This window comes from Dysidea avara, chromosome 11, assembly GCF_963678975.1.
Source record: "Dysidea avara chromosome 11, odDysAvar1.4, whole genome shotgun sequence".
In the NCBI taxonomy this organism is placed as follows: domain Eukaryota; kingdom Metazoa; phylum Porifera; class Demospongiae; order Dictyoceratida; family Dysideidae; genus Dysidea; species Dysidea avara.
Window position 1 is genome coordinate 25,384,613 of NC_089282.1, and position 27,265 is coordinate 25,411,877.

Sequence of the window (27,265 nt, forward strand, 5' to 3'; positions counted from 1 at the left end):
TCAAGACCAAGTGGCACAAAATTTACCTGAATTGTTGTTATTAAATTTTTTACTATTAACGTACCTTCACAGCCATTTCTTGGCCGCCACCTTGGATTTCACATCTTTTTTCACCATAGCCTTTTTGAGGGCCACACTTTTTTTTACAGCTTGGCTGTTTTTGATTAGATTTCACTTCTTTTTGTATTTGTATACCCCAAAGCTGGTCATAGCTTTTTAAACCTATCTTTTTTTCTTTACCACAGGAAGAAGAAAAGTGAAGCAAATTTTAAATACTTTAAATATTTCTGATTTTATCAGTAAATGTACAAATTATAATATAATACATATATTTATTACAGAACTCTCCATGGTGGTTTCTTTGTAACTGAACACTCTACAAGGTGACTTCTTCAAGCTGTTCTTTCTACAGGGTGATTTGTTTGTAGCTGAACGATCTACAAGGTAACTTCTTCTAGCTGATCTCTCTACAGGGTGATTTGTTTGTAGCTGAACTATCTACAAGGTATGTAACTTCTTCTAGCTGATCTCTCTACAGGGCAATTTTTTTGTGGCTGAATTTTCTACGGGGTGATTTGTTTGCAGCTGAACTCTCTACATGGTGGTTTCTTTGTAGCTGAACTCTCTACAAGGTGGCTTCTTCTAGCTGATCTTTCTACAGAGTGATTTGCTTGTAGCTGAACTTTCTACAAGGAAACTTCTTCTAACTGAGCTCTGTACAGGGTGAATTGTTTGTAGCTGAACTATCTCTACATGGTGGTTTCTTTGTAACTGAATTCTTTACAAGGTAACTTCTTCTAGCTGGTCTTTCTACAGGGTGATTTGTTTGTAGCTGAACTCTCTACAAGAAAATTTCTTCTAACTGATCTCTGAACAGGTCGAATTGTTTGCAGCTGAACTCTCTACATGGTGGTTTCTTTGTAACTGAACTCTCTACAAGGAAACTTCTTCTAGCTGATCTCTCTACAGGGAGATTTGTTTGCAGCTGAACTCTCTACATGATGGTTTCTTTGTAGCTGAACTCTCTACAAGGTAACTTCTTCTAGCTGATCTCTCTACAGGGCGATTTGTTTGTAGCTGAACTCTCTACATGATGGTTTCTTTGTAGCTGAACTCTCTGCAAGGTAACTTCTTCTAGCTGTTCTCTCTACAGGGCAATTTGTTTGTAGCTGAACTCTCTACATGGTGGTTTCTTTGTAGCTGAACTCTCTACAAGGTAACTTCTTCTAGCTGATCTCTCTACAGGGCGATTTGTTTGTAGCTGAACTCTCTACATGATGGTTTCTTTGTAGCTGAACTCTCTGCAAGGTAACTTCTTCTAGCTGTTCTCTCTACAGGGCAATTTGTTTGTAGCTGAACTCTCTACATGGTGGTTTCTTTGTAGCTGAACTCTACAAAGTGAATTCTTCTAGCTGAACTATCTTTAAGATTTAAGATTAGGTACTGGGCAGTCAGCTCAGCTGGTTTGCCCAGGGGGTGAAAACCCCAAATGGTACAATCAAATACATACATACATACATGCAATTTGATAATTAATTACAGTAGTGAAGGTTAAGTAAGTAAATAAATTCATCCAAATTTCTTGATTCTATTATATTAATTGGCAACTCATTCCAGTCTTTAACAGTTCTAGGATAATAACTATATTTATAGGTGTTGAGGGTTGCTTGTGGCAGAATGAAATGATTGGGGTGATGTTTCCTGGTACAAAATTGAGTTCTTTGATAATGTGAGGGGATGGAGATCGGTAGTGTATTATTAATTATTTTATAGAATAGTGTTAATCTTGATGACTGACGGCGTTGTTGTAATGTAGGTATACTAAGAGAGGACAATAATGACGTAACACTATTTCTGGAGTAATCTGATAAAATCCATCGAGCAGCTCTTCTTTGCACCTTTTCTAACTTATAAATGTCAGTGTTATAATACGGATCCCAAACTGGGGCGGCATATTCCATAATTGGTCGAACCAATGTTAAATACGCTGTTCTTTTAGTATCAGATGGGCAGTTGTTTAGGTTTCGTTTAATAAAATTTAGCACTTTGGTTACTCTGTTACTTACTGTTTGTATATGTGATGACCATGACATAGTGTTATCAATCGCTACACCTAAGTATGTATGGCACTTCTTTATATCGACATTATGACCTGATAAGGTATACGTATATTGTATGGGGTTCAGGGAACGAGTACACCTCAGCACAGCACATTTCTCAACATTTATTTTCATTTGCCATTTGTGAGTCCATTCACATATTTTATGTAAGTCTTCCTGTAACTGCTTTGAATCTTGCGGTGTTGTAACAGTCTTGTAAATAACACAGTCATCAGCAAACAATTGAACTGAAGATGTAATGTTTTCATTTATGTCATTAATATATACAAGAAACATAAGGGGGCCTAGTACAGTACCCTGTGGTACCCCAGACTTAACAGTTGTTGCGCTAGATGATTCTCCATCAACAATTACCCTTTGATATCGTTTGGTTAGCCAGGAAGAGATCCACTGAAGAAGAGGCCCTCGTATACCATAGAATTTTAATTTGTTTAATAGTCTTTTGTGAGGAACTGTGTCAAAAGCCTTAGAAAAGTCTATAAACAATAAATCAGTCTGTTGCTGGCTATTCATAGATCGTTGGATCTCATCTATAAAATCAACTAGTTGTGTTTGGCAGGAGTGGTTGGGCCTGAATCCATGTTGTAGAGGATTTAAAGTGTTTAGTGATGTAAAAAAGGACATTATATGGTGAAAAATAACATGTTCCATTACTTTACAAAGGACTGATATTAGTGAGATTGGTCTATAATTTGCAGGAGAACTTCGATTTCCCTTCTTGAAGACAGGGGTGATGTTAGCTGACAACCAATCCTGAGGGAGAGTAGCATGTTCTAAAGATTGGGAATAGATGGTCTGCAATAAAGGAGCGATTTTGGTGCACAAAGCTTAATTACTTTAGTAGGAAGATGGTCAGGTCCAGGAGCCTTGGTAGGATCGAGCCTCTCCAGTAGTAGTTGGATGCCATGGATTGAGAAACTGAGGTCTTGAATTGAAGGATGAACGGAGTGATCTAGCTGTGGTGCATTTGATAAATCCTCAGTTGTGAATACAGACTGAAATTGGTTATTTAAAACACGAGCTTTATGTTTCGCATCAGTACAAATATTTTCTCCATCCTTAAGTGCTGCAACTCCAGTGTTATCTTTTCTTTTTGTCTTAATATATGACCAAAATCGTTTTTTACTTGAAGAAGAATCATTAAATAAGTTGGTACAGTAGTTACAATGTGCAGTTTCTAGTAATGTGTTAACTTCATTTCTAGCTTGCTTATAGTCACACCAGTCAGTGTAGTTACCTGTTCGCTTAGCCTTGTCATACAGGCGCTTTCTCAATTTCATTTTCTGTTTGATTAGCGGATTAATCCATGGTAACTTGTCCCGTGATTTTGCAAGTTTGGATGGAATATGCTTGGAAATGGCTGTCTGAATAGCATCTTTTAGAAGCTGCCAGTTGTGTTCGATTGAGTTCTACAAAGGATCTGAAGCACTAAAATGTTCTCGAAATTCTTGGAGTTCATTTTTTAAACCAGTTATGTCACCTTTATGATATAGATATATTCTACGAGAAGCTTTCTTGTTAACTAGGGGACGGTTGCAGTTGATCAAAAATGTTACTATCTCATGATCTGACATTCCAGGGGCAGTATGAAGTTCTTTAATTAGAGATGGTGTCGATACAAATACAAGGTCTAGTACATGATTTTGCCTAGTTGGTGAAATGACAAACTGTTCTAGGTTGTGGTTATTTATAATGTCAATAAAAGCTTCATTTAAGCCATGTCCATAGGTGGGGTTGGGTAAGATGGTTCCCTGACCGTCACTCCATTCAATGCTGGGAAGATTGAAGTCTCCAGCAAGGATAAAATTGCAGCTTTGATTTTGTCTGGTTAATTTAACTATCGATTCATTGAGTTCGAGAATTGATTATACGTCAGAATGTGGTGGTCGGTAGTATGAGCAGATATAAAGAGATGGTAAGTTATGGAGGCTTATCTTAGTCCAGATAAGTTCTGCAGTAGTATCTAAGTTAGGTTCTTCTGTACAAACTAAGGTATCTTTAATTCCCAAGAATACACCCCCTCCACCACCAGCTGATCTGTCTTTTCTGTATATATTGAAACTTGCTGGGAAGATTTCAGATGATAAGTAAGAGCTGTCAAGATGTGATTCACAACCCACTATAATATCCGGCTCGTGTTCTTGTAAAAGTCCACAAAATCTAGCTCGTCTGGATGTTGACCTTAAACTACAACAGTTGACACTGATAACTTTAATTATATCAGGTGATATATGGTTGGTGGATGACTTGTGCATATTAAGTTTAATTATGTGATTTTTACCGCGATTAGGGTTATCTAAAGGTGTTAGATTGGAATCATTAAATATTACATTATCAGTGCAGCGGGAGTGACTCATTGAGGCTCGCGCTGCACTATTTGTCCGTTTTTTATTCTATATTTCTTTGCACCTTGATTCATTTGAGTTAGTTGAACTCTTAATGCTTTATTTTCCCTTTGTTCTGATGGAGTAAGGTCAGGAGTTATGAAAATTTTACGTACATGATCTGAGTTCTCCTCCCTCCTAAGTTTAAGTTTATTACGAAGGATAGCCTTTTTCTCATCAAGTGATTCTACAGTAATTTTAAGAAGCCTGATACGAGAGTCTTTTTTCCCAAGCCTGATGGCATTTGTGATAGTAGCAGGAGTGCTTAGCACGTCTGAAAAAACTGATTGTACAAAGTCAGTGTCCTCTTTCTTTCTGGTATTAGGATCACTAGATTTGGACTCAGGAACATTGTGAAATATCAAGTTGAGCTGTCGTTTTTCCTTTTCTCTTTGTTCTGTAGCCAAGGACGAGGTTACGGTAGCAATTGTAGTAGCAAGGTCGGGGACTTTTGCTGGTATCGCTTCAATTGTTTTGCAGTGACTGTCCAATTTTGTACCAAGCTCCTGGACTACTTTATTCAACTTAAACTTCAACAGCTGAAGCACTACTTGGGATAGATTCAATTGTTTTACTGTGGTTATCAAGTCTTGAGCCAACTTCTTGCACTATTTTGTCAAGTTTGGCCTCAACCTTTTCAAGCCTAGATTGTAGCTCGCCACGATTGTTATTGACTTTTACAGTTTCAAATATCATTTGTTTAAGCCGTGCTTGACATGAGTTCAGTTTACAGAGGTAAGCCAAGTTTTCAACATTTGAGGTTAGTGACACCAGACTTTGGTACTGATCTTTACTGATTCCATCACACACAGCATGCACCCACACCCCACAAAGATCACATTGAATAGCCTGACCTTGTTCTCCAGTTTCTGTACACTGCTTATTACAATGCCCACAAACATCACCTGACAGGTTACTTAGTACTCCCTTTACTGGCGAATCGTCTGAGTCAGGCCTATGTCTCTTCACTTGCGTGGGTGTCATCTGAACTGACGCCGAGACTGACGCTTCCATGGTCTTCTCCAAGGATGTCATAGTAGAACTTGATATTCCTAAAGGACACAAGGCAGCAAGACCAAACTTTATTCGAAAGTATCACTAGCCTTATGTGGTACCGTTCTCTGTCACGGTACCACAACTTCTAAGGGTGTTTCGCGGTTCTAAGGACGACCGCGAGGTCAATTCTTCGTGTTTCACAGTTCCAAGAACGACAGCGAGTTCAATTCTTCGTATTCCACACAAATAGGTTGATAATGTAGAGAAAATAGCCAGACGGGTTTGTGGGTTAAGGAGACGAAAAAGCCAAGCTACAACCCACAATCGAAGGTATGGTGTAGGACTCTTTCCGTAGTTGAACTCCCTACAAGGTAACTTCTTCTAGCTGATCTTTCTACAGGGTGGATTGTTTGTAGCTGATCTCTCTACAGGGTACTTGTTTCTAGCTGATCTCTTGAATTCTCTTCAGGGCGACTGCTCTATTAGGATGACTGCTCTATTAGAAAATCTCGATCTAGCACTTGCTACACCAAGTTGGATTTCGTGTTATAATTCCGTGGCTTTAAGTCTGATTCTTCTACACCATTGAAGAGCCTTTCTAAGATGATTACTCCATCTGTACAGCAATTTTCAAAGCAATGCCCCAAGCGGTTTATCTGGGTGGGCGTGGCAAGTAGTCGTTTTTTATTAGCTAATCTCGATTGCGTAATTGTTACACACTGTTGGTTTTTTTGTTGTATCTTCCTGGTTTTTAGCTCGATTTCTTTCAAACCACAAAAGGTTTTAGGTTCAATAGTTAACCTATTCACCCACCGATTTTCAGCTTCTTCCCATACGCGGTTTACTCTGTAGGCGTGACAACATATTGGTGTTATTTTTCGTGAATAATCGCTTAGTTTTTTTGTGTTCCAGCCAAAGTTGGTACAAAGATGCGCCTTTATACCCCCTTCTGTGTGCCAAATTTCAAGGCAATCGGATATGGCGTTCGCGCTTTATAGCAGTTTTTGTAAGTGTGCGAAAAGAGGAAGAAAAAAACAAGAAAAAAAAAAAAACGAAGAAACTAAACCAATTTTTGAAATCGGGAACGCTTGAAGCGATTTCGCTCAAATTTGGAATGTGGAATGCTGAAGTTGGAGGGCGTGTCCACAGCAAAAATCGTCTTGTTTCATCAAGGCAGCACAGAACTACGAAGGTGCGAAAATAGCAGTTTCAGCACGTGATCAAAATTACGTAAACCATACCGAGGCGCCATTTTGGTGCACCACTTGATATACACAAAGTGCGGAATGTCAAGGTTGTCAAGTTATGCTGAAGACCTTTCCGACGAAGCAAAGGAGCGATACAAAGAGAAGCTATCTATCATAGGTGGGATTGACCCATTTCTCAGCGATGTAGGCATTCTTAGCTGACAGTTTTCCTTCTGTGGAATCGATTGATACTGTTTCTTGCTTGGTTTTACGGACTAGTTTTGTCACAACAGAGCAGCTTAAAGCACGGAAAGGCCTTGATGCGTACAACCAATTTGTATGTGGTTGGGTGAAGGATGTTAATAACAGGAAAGTTGCTGGAAAGTGTGTTGTCACGTACAGTTCATTGTACATACATACAAAGTTATACTATTATGTGTTGTGTTGTGTAGGTATCCCATTCACAGATGATGAAACACTGTTGCATGTGTGGATAATCCTGGAGGAGTCTGGTCAGGTCTGCTGTGCACATTGCAATTGCATGACAGGCCTTGGAGAAGTCTGTACACATATAGCAGCAGTGCTGTTTTATCTGGAGACAGTTTCGAGGATACAGGGTAAACAAACTTGTACTCAAACAGAATGTGAGTGGCTTATTCCATCTTATTATAAGAACATTGAGTATAAGCCAGTAAAAGAGATCAACTTTACATCTGCTAAAGGCAAGAAGAGAAAACTTGATGAGATGTTGGAGAGAAGCCCTTCACCAGAGTGTACTGAGGATAGTGATGATGGTGGAGAGACTGTACCAAAGCATGGTTGTCGCTCAACTGATGCAGATCTGGATTTGTTATTTGAGAACTTAAGCATTGCAGGAACAAAACCGGGTGTATTGCCCCTTGTACCAAAATTTTCTGACAACTATGTTCCAAAATCTTCCAGGGATAATTTCCCGATAGTCCTCAAGTTACTTCAGAAGCAATCATATATAGGGCTAAGGTATGACCAATTGTTGGAGGTATGCAAAAGTGTTTTTTGAGTCTTTGACAGTATCAGAAGAGATGGCAGAATCAGTAGAAAAAGAAACACATACACAATCTAAATCAAATTTATGGTTCCAGCATCGAGCAGGAAGGGTTACTTCTTCCATACAGACTCCACAAACCCTGCTCAAAGCTTAGTTAAATCAATATGCTACCCAATGGAATTGAGTTTCAGAAGCAAGGAAACAGATTGGGGTCAAAAGCACGAGAAAACAGCAAGAGAACTTTACTTCAAAAGACACAAATCAATACATGAATGCCTGGCCGTTACAGAGAGTGGATTGGTTATTAATCCACAATGGCCATTCATTGCTGCATCACCAGATGGAATCGTAAACTGTAAATGTCATGAATAGGGTGTTTTAGAAATTAAATTCCCTTATACCCATAGGAATGAAGGTATAGAAGCAGCAGCTTGTAATGACAGTTCTAGAGCAATCACATTCCAGCTTTTCTTTGTCAACATTCACATACTCACTTCCAATTTTGATCTGTTCTGCACAAATAAGCATACACTCTTCCACGGCTACCATTTCAGCTAAATCAGACACAATTATCTCTGTCTGTTCAACAATTTATATATAGAGAGAATAAACGTCTTAATGATTAAGACAAAATATACATTACAAGCATATAAGGGCCTAGACACAGGGGTACCATGTGCTGATGGATCAGTACAGGAGCCCTGGCAAGACTTACATTAACTAAAGGTAAATTAAATTACAATACACACAAAGAAAACTGTATCTACATATATGTAATACTTAAAGTTTACCTAAGGTGGTCTAAAAGATCCCAGCCTGGGGAGGCTCGAATTAAAAATTCTGTAAGAACAGGACACAGCAATGCGAGCTGCCTGCTCAAACAAGGATCTTATGGTTTTCTTTGGCACTTCACAAGCAGTAGTCATTTGAGCAATTGTTTCTGACAAAAAGTGGCCTAAACAACAATTTCAATTGTTATATATATATTTGTTAATGTACAATCTCAATCATGAGTATATTCGTACATATGTAGTTAGCTACTTATTTACAAATTTATATAATTGTTAAATAAATTAAGAGATGGAGCTTGGATAATATGATAATCTAGTTGGTTCCATAATTTTATTGTAAAAGGAAAGAAGGAGTTCATATAAGCATCTACCCTTGTTGGCAACTGCAGAAATTTTTGATGGTGACCTCTAGTTGTGGTGTTGCTTGGTCTAAACTGTTGGTGCACATTTATATCTACCATGTCATTAATTATTTTATACATTAGTGAGGCTCTCCAATTATTTCTTCGCTTCTCCAATGTGTGCCATTGTAAACTGTTCAACATTTCTGTCACACTAGCTGTTCTATTATAGTTATTCATCACAAACCTTGCTGCTCTTCTCTGTACCATTTCTAATTTATAGATGTTATGTTCATGGTATGGGGACCACACTGTACGGGCATTTCTTCCCAAACAGCCTTCTTTCGCTGTCTTTTGCTCTTTCGTACCTGGCTGTATAATCTCTGCATCATTAGCAGCTGTGACTTTACTGTGCCCCATATGCAAACTTGGCAACCAGTCCGGGTTGGTAAGGCCACTCCAATTGGTAATTATGTTTCTGGTCCTTTGAAAATCAGTTTTAGGTGCGGGCGGGCGGAATTCAGCAACGAAGCAACAATGAAGTGACTGCTCAATTAGAGTATTTTTTGTGATTTACTGACTGTTCTATTAGAGTATATCGATCAGTACTATACACTCCGCCCATTTCTTGCAGGTTTTCACTGATAAAATACTTAGATAGTTAGATCTAGCTCACTTGTTGCAGCCCAATATTTGTTTCTGAAATCCAGGTTTTTCAAATAGCTGATGCGGGCATTTTTCCCATGTATTTCTGAAATTTCACATTCTCCAAAAAAGGATGCGGGCGGTGGACCAGAAACATAATTACCAATTGGAGTGGCCTAACTTCGTACAAACTAACCGGTTTTCCAGACAAGAGATGTCTTGAGAAAATCCTGTAATTATGGCCTTCTAATCAATTGGGATCAATAGAGATAGCTGCTAGAAATCCAGCTAAGCGTTTCTTTCGAAGCTCGAAATCCTCCTTCCCGTATCGATCAGTAACTTTTTTTTTGTTTTTTTTAAAAATTTTTTTTTATTCCGGCCCTAATGGCACTCCCATCCTCCCCGATCTCTAGCTAGAAGTTAAACCTAATTTAATTTAAAAAGCAGAAAAAAGAAAAAGCAGCTAAACCTACAGAGCCTACACAGGCCTACAAAAACACCGCATGGACCGCCAGCATACACACAGCAAAACCCCCGGACAGGGGCCTTAACAAGAAAGCCCTGCAGTCTACTGGCCAAACTGCAGGGGGTGGGAGCATGAAACAGAGTTCAACTCCCACAAAGGACTGCCAGGCAACAGGCTAAATAGGTGTAAAAATGTCCGGGAATTGTATCGATCAGTAACTGAACTACTGGGAGTCGGAAAAGGGAAACGTTTGTGTTTCACGTACGGTCAGAACGATTCCTACAATTAATCACTGCACAACCAACCATACTACTACACTATCTCAGTACATGGTGCACCAAAATGGTGACTATTAAAAATTACGCAATTTTGATCACGTGCTGAAACTACTCTATATACTCACGGGTGTTGCGCGCCGGCTTCTTGGGCCGCGTGTCTTGATATTTTCAAAGTTTTATGTACTGTTTAGTTTGTAGTGTACTGTAGGTATATGTATATGCATGTTTTTTTTTGTAGGCGGACACCTTGTACAGGTAGTCTCGTGCCCAGATCGCTTTTTTTCTTTTTGCGTGGGGGCGGCGAAAAAAAGGGTCTGGTGGATCTCCAATACATTTTTTGTGCAGCCGGATCTACAACTTTTGGGGATCATTGATTAGTGGTGATGAATAGCAAAGGCTTGTTAACGAAGCGACAATAGGAAATACGGCGCGCGTACCCAAGGGACCCTTTTTTTCGCCGCCCCCACACAAAAAGAAAAAAAAGCGGTCTGGGGCACGAGACTATTGTATAGTCTGGCGCCGCCCGCCCCTTCGCAAAAAGTAAGGGTCTGGTGAAATACAAATACCTAATCATTTCAAAAGGAATTCAATTAGACAGTGCACGTAATGCTTGTTACGTCAGATGATTGCACTTCAATTCGAACAAAAGCATTGTGTTGCCAAGGCGATTTCTGTGTGAACGTCATTGGCATGCACTAATTGGCTAGCGTCGAATCTGGGCGCTAGAAATGATTTAGTATCTGTATTTCACCAGACCCTTACTTTATGCGAAGGGGCGGGCGGCGCCAGACTAACTATTGTACAGGCTTTGCCTTTTGTGTATGCCTTCCTTTTTTGGTAAATTGATAATAATAATAATAATAATAAAGTTGATCTCAGAAAGCTAAATTTGCGGTGAGGGCATATTCCCAGATCCCATAGATAAAGCATGTGTTTGAGTGTGCTTCTCACACTAGTAAAAATCAGTTGCCATTTTTTAGCCAGTCCCTAGTTTAGCACCCCTTTGGGAAATTCTAGATCTGCTCCCTGTGTTTCTCCAGCAATTGAATAACTACTTGTATTCATACCTATGTTAGCTATCAGACAACTAGGAGACTGAAATGTTTAACTATACATAATTCCTTTTCTGTTCACATATTCATTTACATGTTTATAAAGTATAACATGTTCTCTCAAGCCATCAGTAAGTCTGCGCATGCCCAATCCAGTAGACAGGGCCGCCCACAGGGGGGGGCAACTGGGGCATTTTGCCCCAGGCCCCAGCCTGAAAGGGGCCCCAGGAGGCCCCATGAAGGGCCCCCTGAATACCTGTTTAAAAGATCGATATACTCTAATAGAGCAGTCAGATCTAAATACTCTAATAGAGCAGTCACAGTATTCTTCAGAGGAACAGTATAGCAAGCTTATAGATAAGGAGATATGGTTGGTGATGGGTAGTTATTGTCAATGCCAGCAGGTTGTGACCTTTTTTTTTTTTTTTTTTTTTTTGGTCTTCACCTTACAACTTGGGTCAAGGGCCCCACTTTAACTCTTTGCCCTGGGCCCCTTAATTTCTCTGGGCGGCCCTGCCAATAGATGCAAAGAACTTAATAGAAAATCGAGATTATCTCATGGTAGTAATTCCTCAAATGCGGGGCAAAACAGGACACAAAGTCTCTTCACTAGTCTCATATATACTCTGCTAGTTCTTGAAAGAGAATCTTGATGAAGATAGGCTAGATGAACCTCTTCGTTCAGGTGAATAATGGCCAGACCTGTCCATGGGATGGTGTCACTATAGCACAAGTGTGCAAAAAACTTTGCTGCATTTCTTTGTTTGCTTCCAGCTGATGGCAAGTCATGTAATGTTCCTGAAATAGCTTCACATACTGCTCCACAAGTCCACATACTCGGGATTCAGTTGGCACAGCTTCTGTCCTAGTAGGCCAAAGAACTTTCTATATGATCTCTCCTGACTGCAGCACTCAATGATCATACTAGTATACTCTTGTCCAGGCTTAATGCTCATCTGTAACACTTTGTGTGCACACTCTTCAAAACTCAAATTGGACATGATTGTGAGGTAGATAGTACGCCGCAGTACCAAAGTGTTTGTCTGTACATGTGTCTCATCTTGTAACTTCATCTCTCCTTCATCTTCCTCACTGGCATATTCCTTCTTCACTGCCTGACCCTTCACCAGAACTGCTGTCTGATGATGAACCATGACCACCCAGTATGTAATCTCTGATCTGTTTGTATTTTTCTTTATTTCTTCAGTTATTTTTATTTTTATTTATTAATGCTTTACAGCACAAGTGCTGAAGGTCTGTAGGACACCTGGTCCTACAGCCTGCTCAAAGACTTTAGCTACATAAGGTGTGTTTGAAAAGTTGGAGAAAGGAGAAAAAATCCATGACTGGACCTAGGTAGCCTCATTGGCCAGATAGTCTGGGTCAGCCTTTAACTTGGTCCTCGGGGTCATACTGCTCCTCAATAGTGACAAAATGAGTAATTTGATCATCTTCCTCAATCCTCACTGGGTGTTCCTTACAGCCATCCTTCCTGATAGTAAACACCACTTTCAGTGTTGGGAGTAATATGTAACATGTTACATAATATTATTACTTTTGTGGTAACTAAGACCTGAGGTATGCAATCAGACTAATTACTGATGATGTAAGTGCTGGAGTACATTTTTCCGTGAAAATACTCCAAGCCTCAATACACTTTTTATCTTTTTAAAAAAATTCTGTGGTTGTGTAACCATACCGTATATTCCAATAAACAGTGTACTGTTAAATAACCCTACACATTGATGGTGGTCTGGGATTAATCTGTCAAGGCAATCTTTTGTAATGAAGCGATAAAGTTAATTGGGTTTTTGGGCTAATAATGCTAGCAATACTGTTAAAAACCATGATTAGTAAGTTCCGCTAAAGTGCTTGTTTTCATTACAAAGAAGAGTCCTTACCAGTTTATTGTACTGGTAAACCTATCTCTTTGTACCAATCACCAATATCAATAGCGCTTTTTGACCACAAAACCATGTCAGCATTATCGCTTCACTACTCAGGATTACCTTGACAGAATAATTCCAGACCACCACCAGCATGTAGAGCAGGCTTTGGTCTATTTACTGATACACTGCTTATTAGGATATAGGGTATGGTTACACAACCACAGAATTTTAAAAAAGAGCTAAAAATGTACAGGAGCCTATTGAGGTTGTGGTATTTTGGTTGATGTAATGTACTCCAGCAGTCAATTAAGAAACCCTACAAAGTTAATGAATACTTCTACCAAAAATGAAAAGGCCTTTGTGATTAGCTAACTCTCCAATTTGTGGGAACTTGGTATTCACTATGGCAACCAGGGCAGCATACACATGTGTGAAGGTTGGAGAGGCTGACTGAGCTGTGATTATAGATTGTCCCAGTAATCTCCTTCCTCTAATGATGTTCTCTTGACATAACTCTCACACTACATTGGCAATGCTGGACACATCAACCTTATTAACCAGACCATTAATACTCTTCTTCAGAGCCTCCCATGCTATTTGTTGATATGTTTGACTGTTCTTGCATCATCCTTAGTTTAGCTGGTGGAATGTGTGCTCCTCCTGTCCTCATTAGTAGAGGATTATACTCGACTACACACATTTTTATAAAGGGATCAACAACTTATCAGGATTATCGCATATATCCATTCCACCATATTTCTTGCCAACTCAACAATCCACCAGACACCACCACATTATCCAACCCAGCACATGGTCCAGTTATTACCAACATTCTTTTTTTCCAAGAACAATCAAAGATTGGAACAGTTTGCCAGTATCTGTCATAGAATCAGAAAACATAGGTACATTTACTAATTACTTATTATCTATCAAATTGTTTGCTGTATATTTTATGTGTATGTGTGATTCTTTGGGGTGTTTATCGCCCCCTGGGCACATCGGCAATTGCCATCTGCTCAGTAACAATAAATAAATAGAAATAAATACTCTTTCTTCTTCCACTTCGCAGGAGGGCTGGGGTGGATTGAGCTGCTCTCTTCCACTGAAAGTCTCTGTTCCTTCTGTATGTGAATGGTTGGGTTGTCCTCTGGGGGGACATCTCCTGGGACTTGTGGTAGAATGCGTAACATCACAATCCAGGCATACTACACGCCAGTCTACATGCACAGTGCAATATTATGAGGTATAATTTTGGCATTTATTTCTCCCTTTAACTGATTACAAAGGTTACAAGGTTGTAGACAATGTTTGGAAAAGGTTACGGTAGGTTACAGTAGATTACAACAGGTTATGGTAGGTTACATTGGGGTACAATGGGTTACGGTAGATTACAATGTCACAATGACCTACGTGACATTACAGCTACTTTCAAATGCGTGCAACATCACAATGACCTGCGTGACATTACAGCTGATCAAACTACTTTCAAATGTGTGTAATGATATTGCTATCGAACCACTGCTTCAACCTCTGAGTGGAGAAGTACTTACTCCTGGATCAGTTACATAGGTGTAGCTAGCACCTCATGGTTGGAGAGGCTAGGCAATGGTAAATTAAAGATTGAATATGCAAAGCATGTGAGGGGGCACGCTCTCCAGAAAAAAAAAAGAAGCTGATGCTCTGAAATAGGCCTCAGGGAATTATGCTAGCATAATTTTGGGAATAGTGACAAGGTAACAGAATTGAGAATTATTCCAGCATTTTGAAGCAATTTTGAGCATAATTAGCATAATATGCAATCAAGATAAAACTTTGGATGGAGCCAGCAGTCACTTGCTCTATTAAAACAGTCGTCAGTGGAATATTTTACTCTACTAAAATATAGCCACCAAGCATCTTGCTGATTACACAATAAAGTTCATTTTCTAATAAAAGAGCTATTTTGCTGACTTAAAATTTTACTGAATATATAATTAAAATTTCTTACAAAAATTGGAAATAATTTTGAGAATAACGAGTGCATTTTGGGAATAATAAAAGCATAATGAGAGGATTTTTGGAGAAATTCAAAATAGAATAATGATGGAAATTTGGAGCATAATTCCCTGATAGGCACCAGCCTATTATGCTGGCATAATTTTGAGCATACTAGGTGCCTGAAAGCATCAAGCATAATGCTAGCATAATAGGCAGAATACTGTAAGCAAAAGTGCATGCCAAAGAAAAAGATCGACTTACAATAACAGAACAGTCGACACCACTGATATGGCATTAAGTAGTTATCTGACATGACTGTTATTATAGTTTACAATGCAGCTAATGCACAATGAGTACTTTTTACATTAAACCAGTTGTTCATAAGCCAAAATTTATCATTATCCATTAGAAAGTAACAAAACATAGGAACTGTGGCAAAAATTTTGAACATAATAGGCAAAATTTTTAAGCACTGCAGTATAGCATAATTCTGAAATTAAATTTCAGTGTATTTTTAGCAGCAAAATCATGCCAGTAGTGTATACTTACTTATGTAGGATACCTTTATGTCCAATACAAACAAGACTACCGGGCCGGGATCAAGTTTTAATCAAGTTATCAAGGGTTATTTTTGCAGTGAATCAAGCGATCAAGGTGTCCGCAAAAGTGGCGATCAAGCCCCTTTGGAAAGCTAACTTTGGGCAACACGAGAATTTACTAGACTTTTACGGTTGACGATCAAGAATCAAGGCTCTTGGAAAGATGAAATCAAGTGATCAAGGCAATATTTTAGCCATCAAACTTTTTGATCCCGGTTGCGAGCGCATGAATTGGCAGTATGGAAGTGACTACCCTTTGTCAGCAACACTTTACAAGTGCATCAATTAGTGGTATGGAGGTGACTACCCTTTGGCTGAGGAGTTGGGTCTGCAGGTTGATAGCTTCATAACTACTTTATGGATTGCTGATTGGATTAGGCCACACCAAGTCAAACCTTAGTTTCTGGTCACCCGCCCGCATGGTAAACCTGAAACCCTAGTTTATGAGGACTATTATTAATATTACAGGTGCTTAAGTGCACGTGACCCAGCAAGACACTTATTTTTTACTGGAAAAGATCGATATACTCTAATAGAGCATTCAGGGATTCCAATAGAGCAGTCACACTACTCTTAACTCTAATATTAGGTATATATTAGGTATATATGCCACACTAATAAAATGTTTCTAACTATAGCTAGTTTTGTCCTTGATTATATAGCTGTTCAGATTATAACTGTTACTAATGCTTCTGTAACCAAAGTAATTTCAGTAGCATTAACTACTAGTCCATGCAGATGGGCCATAGCTATAACTTTATAATTCAAATGTAGTCCTCTAATGATTAGTCTAATTCCTTATCACTGAACACTACAGGGGTATGGAAAGCCGGCAACATTCGGTGAGCTTAAACTTAAACTTTTCCATAACTAAAATTAGATTGGCAAGTAGAAACCCTTATAGTTTAAACATTCCCAGATGATCACTAAAAAACAGTAGTCTGGAGCACTCAATGACTCAAAACTTTGACAGTTACTTTTCTCAAGGTTACTGAATAGAAGGCTGGAAACACATAGCTAGTGGGCTAAGACTTTACATTTGAATGAAGAATTTCTGATGTGAAAATAGAAGTTAAATTTCATTGTGTATCATGATCATTTGAACAACTTAGCTATAAGTCATAGTAATACTTTCCTGACATAGCTAATGAGACATTTATTTCACTTGGAAAGCATAAGTAGCTACATGAGCAAAACATTTCCTATAGTATATTCTAAATAAATAAATAAATATATACTTAAATGCTATACATCAGTGTATAGCTAGCCATGATCCATCAACAACTTTCCTAGTGCATTTTTTGCTGAAGCACAACTACTTATGTTGTTGGTTAAGTATAAAATCAACATGAATTTGCTAAATTGAGCAAATAATAATACCATACAGTGTATTGTCACAGTAGAGTCTATAGTCCTGAAGTCCTGATCATCCGCCCGCCCGCATCCATTTGTAGGCTTGGGAGTGACCAGAAACTAAGGTATGACTTGGAGTGGCCTTATATAGTACGAAGTGGATATTTAGCCGGTCACCGTGCAAATATTTATTTAACCGGTCGTTTGTTGGGAAGTGTCACCTATAACTCTAGTATCAAACACACTAGTTGTATGGAGGTAATTTTTGGGTGAGTTCGAGGCGAGCTAGGGTTGGAGCATAGATCCTTTAAGCGAGCATCCCCAACCCTAGCTCGCCTCGAACTCACCCAAAAACTTACCTTCTTACAGACAGTGAAAGTCATCATTACGTTTAACAGGCAAACGTCAGGTTAGCGTTAGGGTAGGGTCGGGTTCAGCTTTGGTTTCTTCTTCACTGGTATGGGTTAGTCTATGTAGTTAAGTATTTTACATTTAAATAGCACAAAAACAAGCCTGAGTGGTAGCCAGTAAGCATCGGTGGTACAGTGGTAGAGCGTTGGTACACCAAACCTGGATGTGTGGGCCGGTTCAAGTCTAGGTCACACTTTTTGTTTTCTTAGTTTCTTAAACCATTTTGTGTCACGATTTTTTCTAAGTTTTTTAAAAAAAATTGCAATGACCGCCTATATAGTAATCTGAATTGTTGGTGGTAGGTAGATCGTTGAGTACTTAAGAGATAACTTGAAATCGGGCTAGCAAACTTATTGGGGGAGGGGGGAGGACTATAGTCTCTCACCCATGATGTGATCAGTTCAGTTAGTGCACAAAATTATTATTTAATAGTTAGCTATCAGTATGGCTAACGCAACTGGGTTTTGACAAGGTTTTAAGTATTAAACCACGCCAGACTCAGTGTTCTGCATTTATCCGCGCCTCTATCCACACACCTTCTTGCCTCCTGCATCAGGGTAGGTGGGACAAAACTTTGATAGATGCAATACTAGCTAGTGGAACTGTGTTTTGAGTAACCACATATGCTGATTTCTGCCTTTCTTGTTTAGTTACTAAAATGAAATTAAATGACAAAACTATCTATAGATAGTGGCATCAGATAACTAATCAATCATTAAGTAACTATGTTTCATTAACAACAGAAAACATTCTAAAATGCAGGATTGATCAGTGTAGACGGTAATGCATATTCTATCTTGTCAGTCACTGTAATGTTGTGAGGCATCCTGAAGGAGAATTGGAGATGAACAGGTGCTCCAGAATTCTGAACTGCATCCTGTAGAAAAATATAGTAAAATCAATTAACTACAAAACATAGCTATGTGTCATGGCATGAATGACTGTAAGTTGTGCACCATTTACATTTCTCTTGTAATGTTACTATAGAAATACTAAAATAATTCAGATTTATTGCCATTCCTGAGTCACAACCCAACACAATTCTATACCTAATGTTGTTTAACTCTAGTACTTGTGTGTAGTGCTAGGCGATAGCAAAAGTTTCACAAGACAATCGATAGTAATGAAAATATCATGATAGTATCTAAATGACAGATTATATATAGTTAGCTGCTTGTACAACTGAGAATTTTGTGAAAAAATTTACTAATTTATACATTGTTTACACCTTTCTCGTGAAAAGACAAGAATATGGTTCATGAATAGAACTATAGTAGTCATTTGGAAGTGTTATGTCTGTCACGATTGTGTAGAGGTTAAATATCACGATACGATTTGAAAATTAATATCACGATACTCGATATATTTCGGCTATTGCCCAGCTCTACTTGTGTGATATCCTTTTGAGCCACACTGTGCCATGACATTGGTGTATCAAGTATGCCTAGATAAATGCTGAACTGTCTTGTCCAGAAAGTAAGCTAAACTGTGGGTGCTAGCATCGAGTGTTACCCTTTGGGTTTATTGTGTCAGAGCTACACCGTGACATTGGTGTATAGGTCCCAGTAGATAATGATGCCTACCAGAAAGTAAGCTGATAGTAAGAACATTATAATTTGACTTCACCACTTTTGCTTGATGAATGTAGTAAACAAACACAGGCTAGATCACAGGTCACTAACTATTTAGTAACCCTGCCATAGGATACGGGTAATTATAATTCTAGAAACACAGGAGTGGAAATGGGAACAACCAATGGAAAATGTCTGATAAAGGTCATCATGCCAATATAAATGCTTTGCAGCATTGTTGGATTCTTTCGCTGAAACAAGCGAAACACTAATAAAGCAGTCTCCTGCAGTTAATACTCTAATAGAGCAGTCAAGTATGTTTTGTTAACTAGCTATCCCACATTGAAAGAATGTGAACTGATGGAGGTATATAGACTAACTAAGTCGCCAACACTGAAAACTATATACTCTCTAAAAATCAGAAAGATGTACATGAAGAGATTCACAAGGCAGTCTAATAAACTGACAGTGCCTGCATACAGAAGTGGGAAGTTGTACCTGCAACCTCATGATAAAAGTCAACTGATGGGCCATTATGGGTTATGTAACAGCTGCAGAACGTGTCAAGCTGAGATGATTTCAAGGATAATATAAACAGCCATGGGGAAGCCGCTAAGCCTGACAAGCATCCCATCAAATAATTTCTTATCTAGAAGCAGTTTATTAGCTTAAAACTTTATATCAACAAGTACACACTTGGAATTTTCATCTAGAGTAGGGACCATAGCACATCTATTAAGTCATAGTAAAACATATTGAACTACTGTGTTCAACATACTATAATGCACAGTAGGGATATAACACTTCTCATTGTTTTACTGTGATTTAATATTGTGCACTACTCCAGCTTGTTCAGTACTATGTGCTATGATTCCTACTCTAGTTAAAAATTCCAAAACATACATGTTTCAGTTATGACTGGTGAAATATGTTCAACCAGTTACACAGCATTACGAATCAAGAACTGTTTGAAAAGTACCTCTGCAATCAAAGTAGCCACTATGAAAAATACAGATGATTTCCGTTCTGAAAGTAAGACATCACATGCTACCTTACCGCAGTACGTACAATGCATTCTTCATGGGCTTACCAGTGTCCTCCTTTAAGTCCCATCCATCTTTGCTGACAGCGAAAGGTGTTGATTTGGCCAAAAGGCATGTGTGCGGCTGAAGCTATGTCAAACAGTGCAAAAATCAAGCCTATAACCTTAGCTGCTATTAGTTATGCTTGTCTAAAGGCATCAGTCAGTCAGTCAGTCAGTCAGTCAGTCAGTCAGTCACTAGAAAATTCCGTTTAATAATTAAAAAAAAATCCCATAGTAATTAACCAAAAGCATTTTGGGTCAATCTGAAGGCTTGGTTTACCTAACCAATACTGCCTCATTGTCATCAGGGAAAAGCGAGGGTGGTTTTTGGGTGATGTTTTTCATGGGCCACGCTCAAATATTTGTGGTCAGTACCATTGTACTATATGATAAAAAGCTTATTCGTTGGCCTAGGCTAAACAACCACTATAACAAGAAAGACTTACTCCTTATAAAGCGATGAAAAACGATTTCTCACATTTTCACAACGGAACATTCTTTGTCTCAGTTGTCTTATTGATTGTGGGCTTAATCACAAGAGCTGCATATGGTCTGATTCGCCATTGAATGACAATTCGACTAATACTTGTTTGCAGCGATTCAGACAAACCGACAATAGTGGTGGATCTAGGATTTTTGAAAGGGGGTTTCTGGGAGGTAGCTATCCATAAAGCCATGGTATTAATATAACATTAATATAGCTATGTAACTACACTATTGTGCTAGTCTACCATTTAGACATCCTTACTTGCTCTTATATCAAAGAAAAATAATGGTTTTTCTTTGCTTTAAGTTCTCATCAGGGTCTCTTCTCTTTCATTTTCTAATTTTTAACTCACGAAATAATCATTAAGCGCCTGAAACAAGCGTCTGAAAAATTAATTATTGAGTGAGTAGATGAGCTGCTGTGCTCAGAGATGCCATTCTGTATGTTATATTTATTATAAATGTTATTGTTATGATAAAGAGCTACTTACAATAGAAGAATGGCTTACTCAGCCAGCATCACTTTTAAAAGTTAATTCTGAAAGGGAATTTCTGTTGAAACTACTGAAACCCTTCTAGATCCACCACTGGACAAGGAGTTATGGATCATTTTCTAAAGGTATGTAATGGATTTTTGTGGTTCTTTGTTGCAAATTATTTTCATGGCAAGGTTTGGTTCTTATAATTTTACTTTAGGGTAAACCCCTAGGTATCATTTTAATCCTTATTACAGGTACACCATGAGTAGAATGGCACAAATTACAAAGCCATACTATGAATGCTTCAAAAGTTATAGTGCTTTGTTTACAGCCATATGTAAAAGCCTAACTATAGGCTAATGCGTTTTCAAGGAGCATGCGTAAACTGCCTATAATTATATAATAGGATTACGCATATTTATAGGCTAAATAAAATGTTTTTGGCTCAAGGAGCAGTTAACTTTCAGTGTTGATGAGCTAGATAGTCTATACACCCAGTTATAGTCCATCAATTCACAGGCTTTCAATGCATGTCCCTGGTGAGATAGATAAGAAAACATATTTGTAAAATCTAACTTGTATATTAATGCAATGACCTTTATCAGGCATTTTCAGTTGGTCATTCCCGCTCCTGCTTTCCATTCTCATCCTGTTTCTGTTTTCCTAGAATCCTACTTACCCACAGATTTCTATTGCATTTAGTAACCTCACACATCAAAGGAAATATTGAGAACCTTTTGTTAAAATTGTGAAACTGTGAACTTTTTCAAAAGGGTGGCTCTTCAGAACTCCCCCTGGCTATAGGCCTGTGTGGTCCCTTACGCTATAGACAATAACCTTGATACACAACAACACAAGTAAAGATTGTAACACTGCAAATTGTTATCAATAATACCAAGAGTTCATAACATTATAGGGGGGAGAGTATCCTACTTCAGTATAGCCTGTACAAACGCAAATCATGAAGTTATGATGCACTACCTATAGTCACCTTTAATGTGTAGGCTTTTGCTCAGCCTAAAGCTACAAAGATTGTTGTAGGGTGGCTTCAATAAGCAAACCATTGGAGGTATCATCAACACTCAAAGTATTAAAGTCATATCTCAGAGAAACCAGTGTCTTACTGAAGTTCTTCATGCTATTCCATCATAACTTCATGATTCTGTTTGTACAGAAGAGCTGTGAACCTGATAACAAATTCAAAACCAGTTAACTGGTAAACAATAATTGACAGTTAACCAGTTAACTGGTTTCTGCATAATACAGTAGTATTGGCAGATGTAATGATACTCAACAAGCCTGCTGGAAGCTTTAGGGTGTTACCAAAGTGACCATCAACATCCTAGGAGTCTTACAATAACAGTTATTACAATCACATATTTACACATGCTTTGAGGTTACATTATGATGTTAATACTTGTCAGCAGAGGTAATTTATGGTTTACCAAGTGGGTGGGCAAAACCAGTTTAACTTAAAGGCTTCTTAACCAGTAATTGGCTGACCTAGACAATACTGGGCATCTGGATTCAGTGGAATGGAATGGTGGACTGGAATAGTACTTAGGTAATTTCAATTAGTGGTCACCTCTTTAAAAAGATCACGTAACAAAGACCACCTCTTTACAAAGACCATTTTACTTTAATATCTGAATTGTTGTTTTAGAGCCCTATAAGACAGTCCAAGAGTTTATAATATACAACTAGATGAATAAAAAATTGGAAATTTTAAAATGGGAATAAGGATCGCTGAAAAAAGCCACAAAACAAGAAGGGATCGCTGGAGTGGTAATGTAAACCACAAATCCCTATTTTGACTCTCTATCATAAATTTTTAGTTACATGCTCTGTCATTTTGAAGTGAGTCAAAATAGGGATTTGTGGTTTACATTACCACCCCAGCGATCCCTTCTTGTTTTGTGGCTTTTTTCAGCAATCCCTATTCCCATTTTAAAATTTCCAATTTTTTATTCATCTAGTTTATGTACTTTTTATTAATCCAGTAATGGATTATGAAGAAAACCGTTGTGAATAGTGTAATTTTGCATTCTGCATAGTAACACCGTCAACATTTCAGTACACACATGAAACTGACTGAGAGTCTCCTAATATGAGCTACAATTTACATTACTGGTGCCTTTAATAGCTGTCAAATTCAGTACAAGGATTGTTGTTATACACTTGACTGCATTATACATCAGGGCGAACTCCCTTCAGACTGGAAGAGGGCATATGTAACACCAGTATACAAGAAAGGCCCATGTACTAATCCATCGAACTATAGACCTATATAATTGACTAGTATTTGCTGCAAGTTGTTGGAACATATCATCTCCTCAGCAATATCTTCTCACACTATTGACTATGATATCATGTGTACAAATTAACATGGATTTCTTTGATTGATAATGAAGACTGTGGTGAATAGTGTAATTTTGCATTCTGCATAGTAACGTCGTTAATGTTTCAGTACAAACATGAAACTGATCAAATTGCAATGTGCATACAGACTGAGAGTGTCCCAATATGAGCTACAATTTACATTACCAGTGCCTTTAACAGCTGTCAAATTCAGAGCAAGGATTGTTGTTATACACTTGACTGCATTATTAGAGTATTTACATGACTGCTCTATTAGAGTATTTAATCTGGATAACCTGCCCACGTACAATAATCACGGAACGAAAAAACCACCTTACAACAAAGTCATCCGCCCAGATTAAGCTTCCTGGCCTATACTGAGTTTAATAAAGACAGATTATATTAGCCACAAGCAGCGCACATCAAAAAACCTGACTTTGAGCATGACCTTGTATGGCTTCTCGAGCGTAATGGCGTTTTGGCAAGAAGAAACGGCTCGGTTTGGGCTGTTTCCATCCGAAAACGAAATCAAAAATAGATCATGGACACGCAAATGATTTATTCAGCAAGCCTTGCTACTTTTTATCCCAGGATTCTCCTTGTAAACTTTACTATGCCTGTGAAAGAATAATAATAATAATAATAATATTATGAATAATTATACAACCAAGTACTAAGAATAATACGAAACGCGGTTAAAATTATGTCATTAATAATGAATGAAGAAATAAATAAATAATTAATAAATAATGTTTGAGAAAACTACAAGGCCTAAGGCTTCGCACTCACCGGGAATAGAATCCATGTTGTATGAAGAGATAATCATATAATGGTTCCGTGGAGGTGATAGAAACGTAGGACAATTCTATTTAATGCCAATCAAAACAGCATGTGATATACCCACTACCAATCAAGCAGATTCAAATGGCTATTTGAGTGAATTGCTGTTCAATTGTGTTTTAAAATGTTGCCAGCTGGCACACTAAGTCTCAAGTCGCCATGCCAGCTGCCAGTGGATGCACTCAGTGTATGGATGGCTGCAGGACACCTGAATAGGTTTGACATGCCAGCTGCATAAGGACAGGTATGTTTGTTTGTATTGTAATGTACATATGTCTTGTATTAAATATATTTTTTCTGGCTTGCTAGGCTCTGGTTGGTTTGGTTGTCTGTTTGTACTAATGTATTGTAAAGATCATGAGTGTGGTAACTATGTTTTAAATGTTTTCTTGTATTTTTCCTTTACCTAGCTTACTAGGCTCTGGCTGGCTTGGCTTTCTTCCTTTATCTGGTTCACCTGGCTTGTATACTCCTACAGTATTGTGCATCTCCTGTAGGTTGTGTATGCACTGTTGTACATGCCCCATTTGTAGATTGCCCCATTGGTGGTTGTACTTGGTTGTATGTGCCCCGGGCCTAGTAAGAATAAAGTTTTGTCTGAAATACACATACTGTTTCCTTTTCACTTGATACTTACTAGTGAACCAATACTCATTGCAAAGAACCACCAGAGGGTTGTTTTGAGTTTAAGGATGCTTTTCAAGGTGGTTTTTAGGTGTGCGTTTTATTAGAATTTTTGCAAAAAACATGGGCGATCCCTATTATGAACCCACTATCGTGGTTCATGATATTAAGGAAGAGTGTCAAACTGCCAATACAGCCTGTACAAACACACTGAGTAAAATTATACTTTTAAAAGTTTCAATCCAATTGACACATTTACAGGTGGAAGGCAAGTGTTGATACGTGTTGAGATGGTGAAACCTTTGTACAAACCAAGGTGTTGATATTCTATCTCACTCAGTGTATTTGCTGGAATGTACTCCTGTTGGACACTCTCTCTTACTACTTTATATTATGAACTCTTGGACAGTCTTATTGATGAATTGTGTGCCACATGTTATGTCTAGAAAAGCCAGTGATATCTGATTTATGATACAATACTATATACCACTTTAGCGTGGGCGTTCAAAGGCGCCGCTCGGTGTTTAACTCGCATATTACCCGGGCAATATCATGGGAAAGCGATTAGCCAATGACTTTGATACCCAGCTAGTTCCAAGAATCGATGTGCTTTGACTCGTTATATTGAGCGACATAGAGCTTTGTATTGTGGGACTCATTTTTGTAGTAGTTGCTAAGCTTAGTACATAGGTTAAGATAGACTAGTTGGTTGTTACTAAAGGATAATGAAGGAACAAAATAATTGTTTGGGTGATCATGGATGCGTATTTCTACCCACCGCATATCAGCCTTTTAACAGACCACGGAACAGCAAAGCTACTACTGCTACGTTGAAATAGGTTAGTAACTTACAGTCCTTAGAAAATGGTATGTTGGCAATGCTTTGAAGTTCCATTAAAATAGCAGTCTCTATATCACAAAGAGACTCCAACATGAGTCTCTTATTCATTAAGAGACTCATGGCTAACCACACGCTAGTTAATTAGTTATCACTATGCACACAAGAATTTATTATTAACCAGAAACTGTTTTTACCAAACTGTAATAAACACAACAAGGGTACAAAGTCAAAAAGATCTAGTCACTGTTCTTCAAGTCAAACAGTTATGCTAGAACCTACTCACTGTTCTTCAAGTGAGTAAAGGTGAAGTTGACTGTGCAGTTCACTGCATTGCTAAAGTCTATTTTTGGAAGAGATTCTAGCAATAGACGGACGCCACCGTTTGATTGCACACTGTAACAAAAGGCTGTAGCTTGCAATTACTCGAGCGTCGTAGTTCTTCCCCAAACTTAATCTCAAATTCCTGTGATGCTTTTACAAGCAACTCATCACTAATATCGTCACTGAGTCCGTACATAGTGTCACCCCTCACAGACAATGGATCGCCGGCAAACAAAGCTTGCTGTTCAAACGTTTGCGATGCAGCTATAAATAGAGCATCATCCATCTCGTTGAGTTCGTAGCGAGTATAACGTGTGGCACTTTTAGGCTTCAATGTTGTATCTTCCAGAGGCTTTTCCACAAAATCTTCAAACTCCATTCCAACTGGCGAGATACCGGCCTTTCTAAAATTGTCGCGAAATCTACGAAGCAAGGACGGGCTTACAACAGCATCCTTTCCACTGGTGCGATGTTCCATTTTCTAAAACAGTTAGACAGCACACACTCCAGCCTCTTCGAGGTATAAATGCTGAGTAGGAGGTGTTAGAATGATGCAATAGAAACCTCGGCTCCGCCTCGGTTTCTATGTTGCGTCATTCTAACACCTCCTACTCAGCATTTATACCTCGAAGAGGCTGGAATGTGCTGTCTAACTATAACTAAGTACTTAACTTAATATAATAACTTACTTACTGTCCCAATAGCAAAGTTAGTTGGCTTAACTTAGTACAAAAATGATAACAATATAAACTCCATCCCACAATTGCAAGTTTTCTAACATTGCGTGTTGAAGCATAGTAATATATTAATGACGTTTTAACGTATGGACAACGTTTTGATGGCTATTAGCCCATGCTATTAAAACTACGATCGATCTTCAGATGCTACTGTATAAAACAAACGGGATGAGTTCTTGTTAGTTCTTTCACCTATTAGGTGAGTGCGCCCCAAGTGATATGTAGTAGTTGTAACATGGGCACAAGTGATTTGCCTGAAATATACGTATGAGTACGAGGGTGCAACCTGAGTGCGAGTCCGTATATTTCAGGCAAATCATAAGTGCTCATGTTACAACTAATATATTCCACTTGGGTGACTCACCTGCAAGTGTACATGGAAACTGCAGGAATGCTTTGCAAGTGTAT

At 38.4% G+C, this 27,265-nt stretch overlaps 1 protein-coding gene and 1 long non-coding RNA gene across 2 annotated transcripts in view; both read right to left on the reverse strand.

Moving 5' to 3' along the window:
- Positions 1-16,222, reverse strand: part of LOC136239146 (uncharacterized) — a 223,461-nt gene extending 207,239 nt beyond the window's left edge. The window contains exon 1 of the long non-coding RNA XR_010693367.1: positions 16,148-16,222. This is a non-coding gene — a long non-coding RNA (uncharacterized lncRNA). The remainder of the gene's footprint in view (positions 1-16,147) is intronic.
- A 1,968-nt stretch (positions 16,223-18,190) lies between these two features.
- LOC136239136 (uncharacterized) overlaps positions 18,191-27,265 on the reverse strand; it is a 65,497-nt gene continuing 56,422 nt past the window's right edge. Inside the window, exon 21 of the mRNA XM_066029877.1 lies at positions 18,191-18,393. Within this exon, the coding sequence (XP_065885949.1) occupies positions 18,268-18,393 (126 nt within the window). The 3' untranslated portion in view covers positions 18,191-18,267. The remainder of the gene's footprint in view (positions 18,394-27,265) is intronic.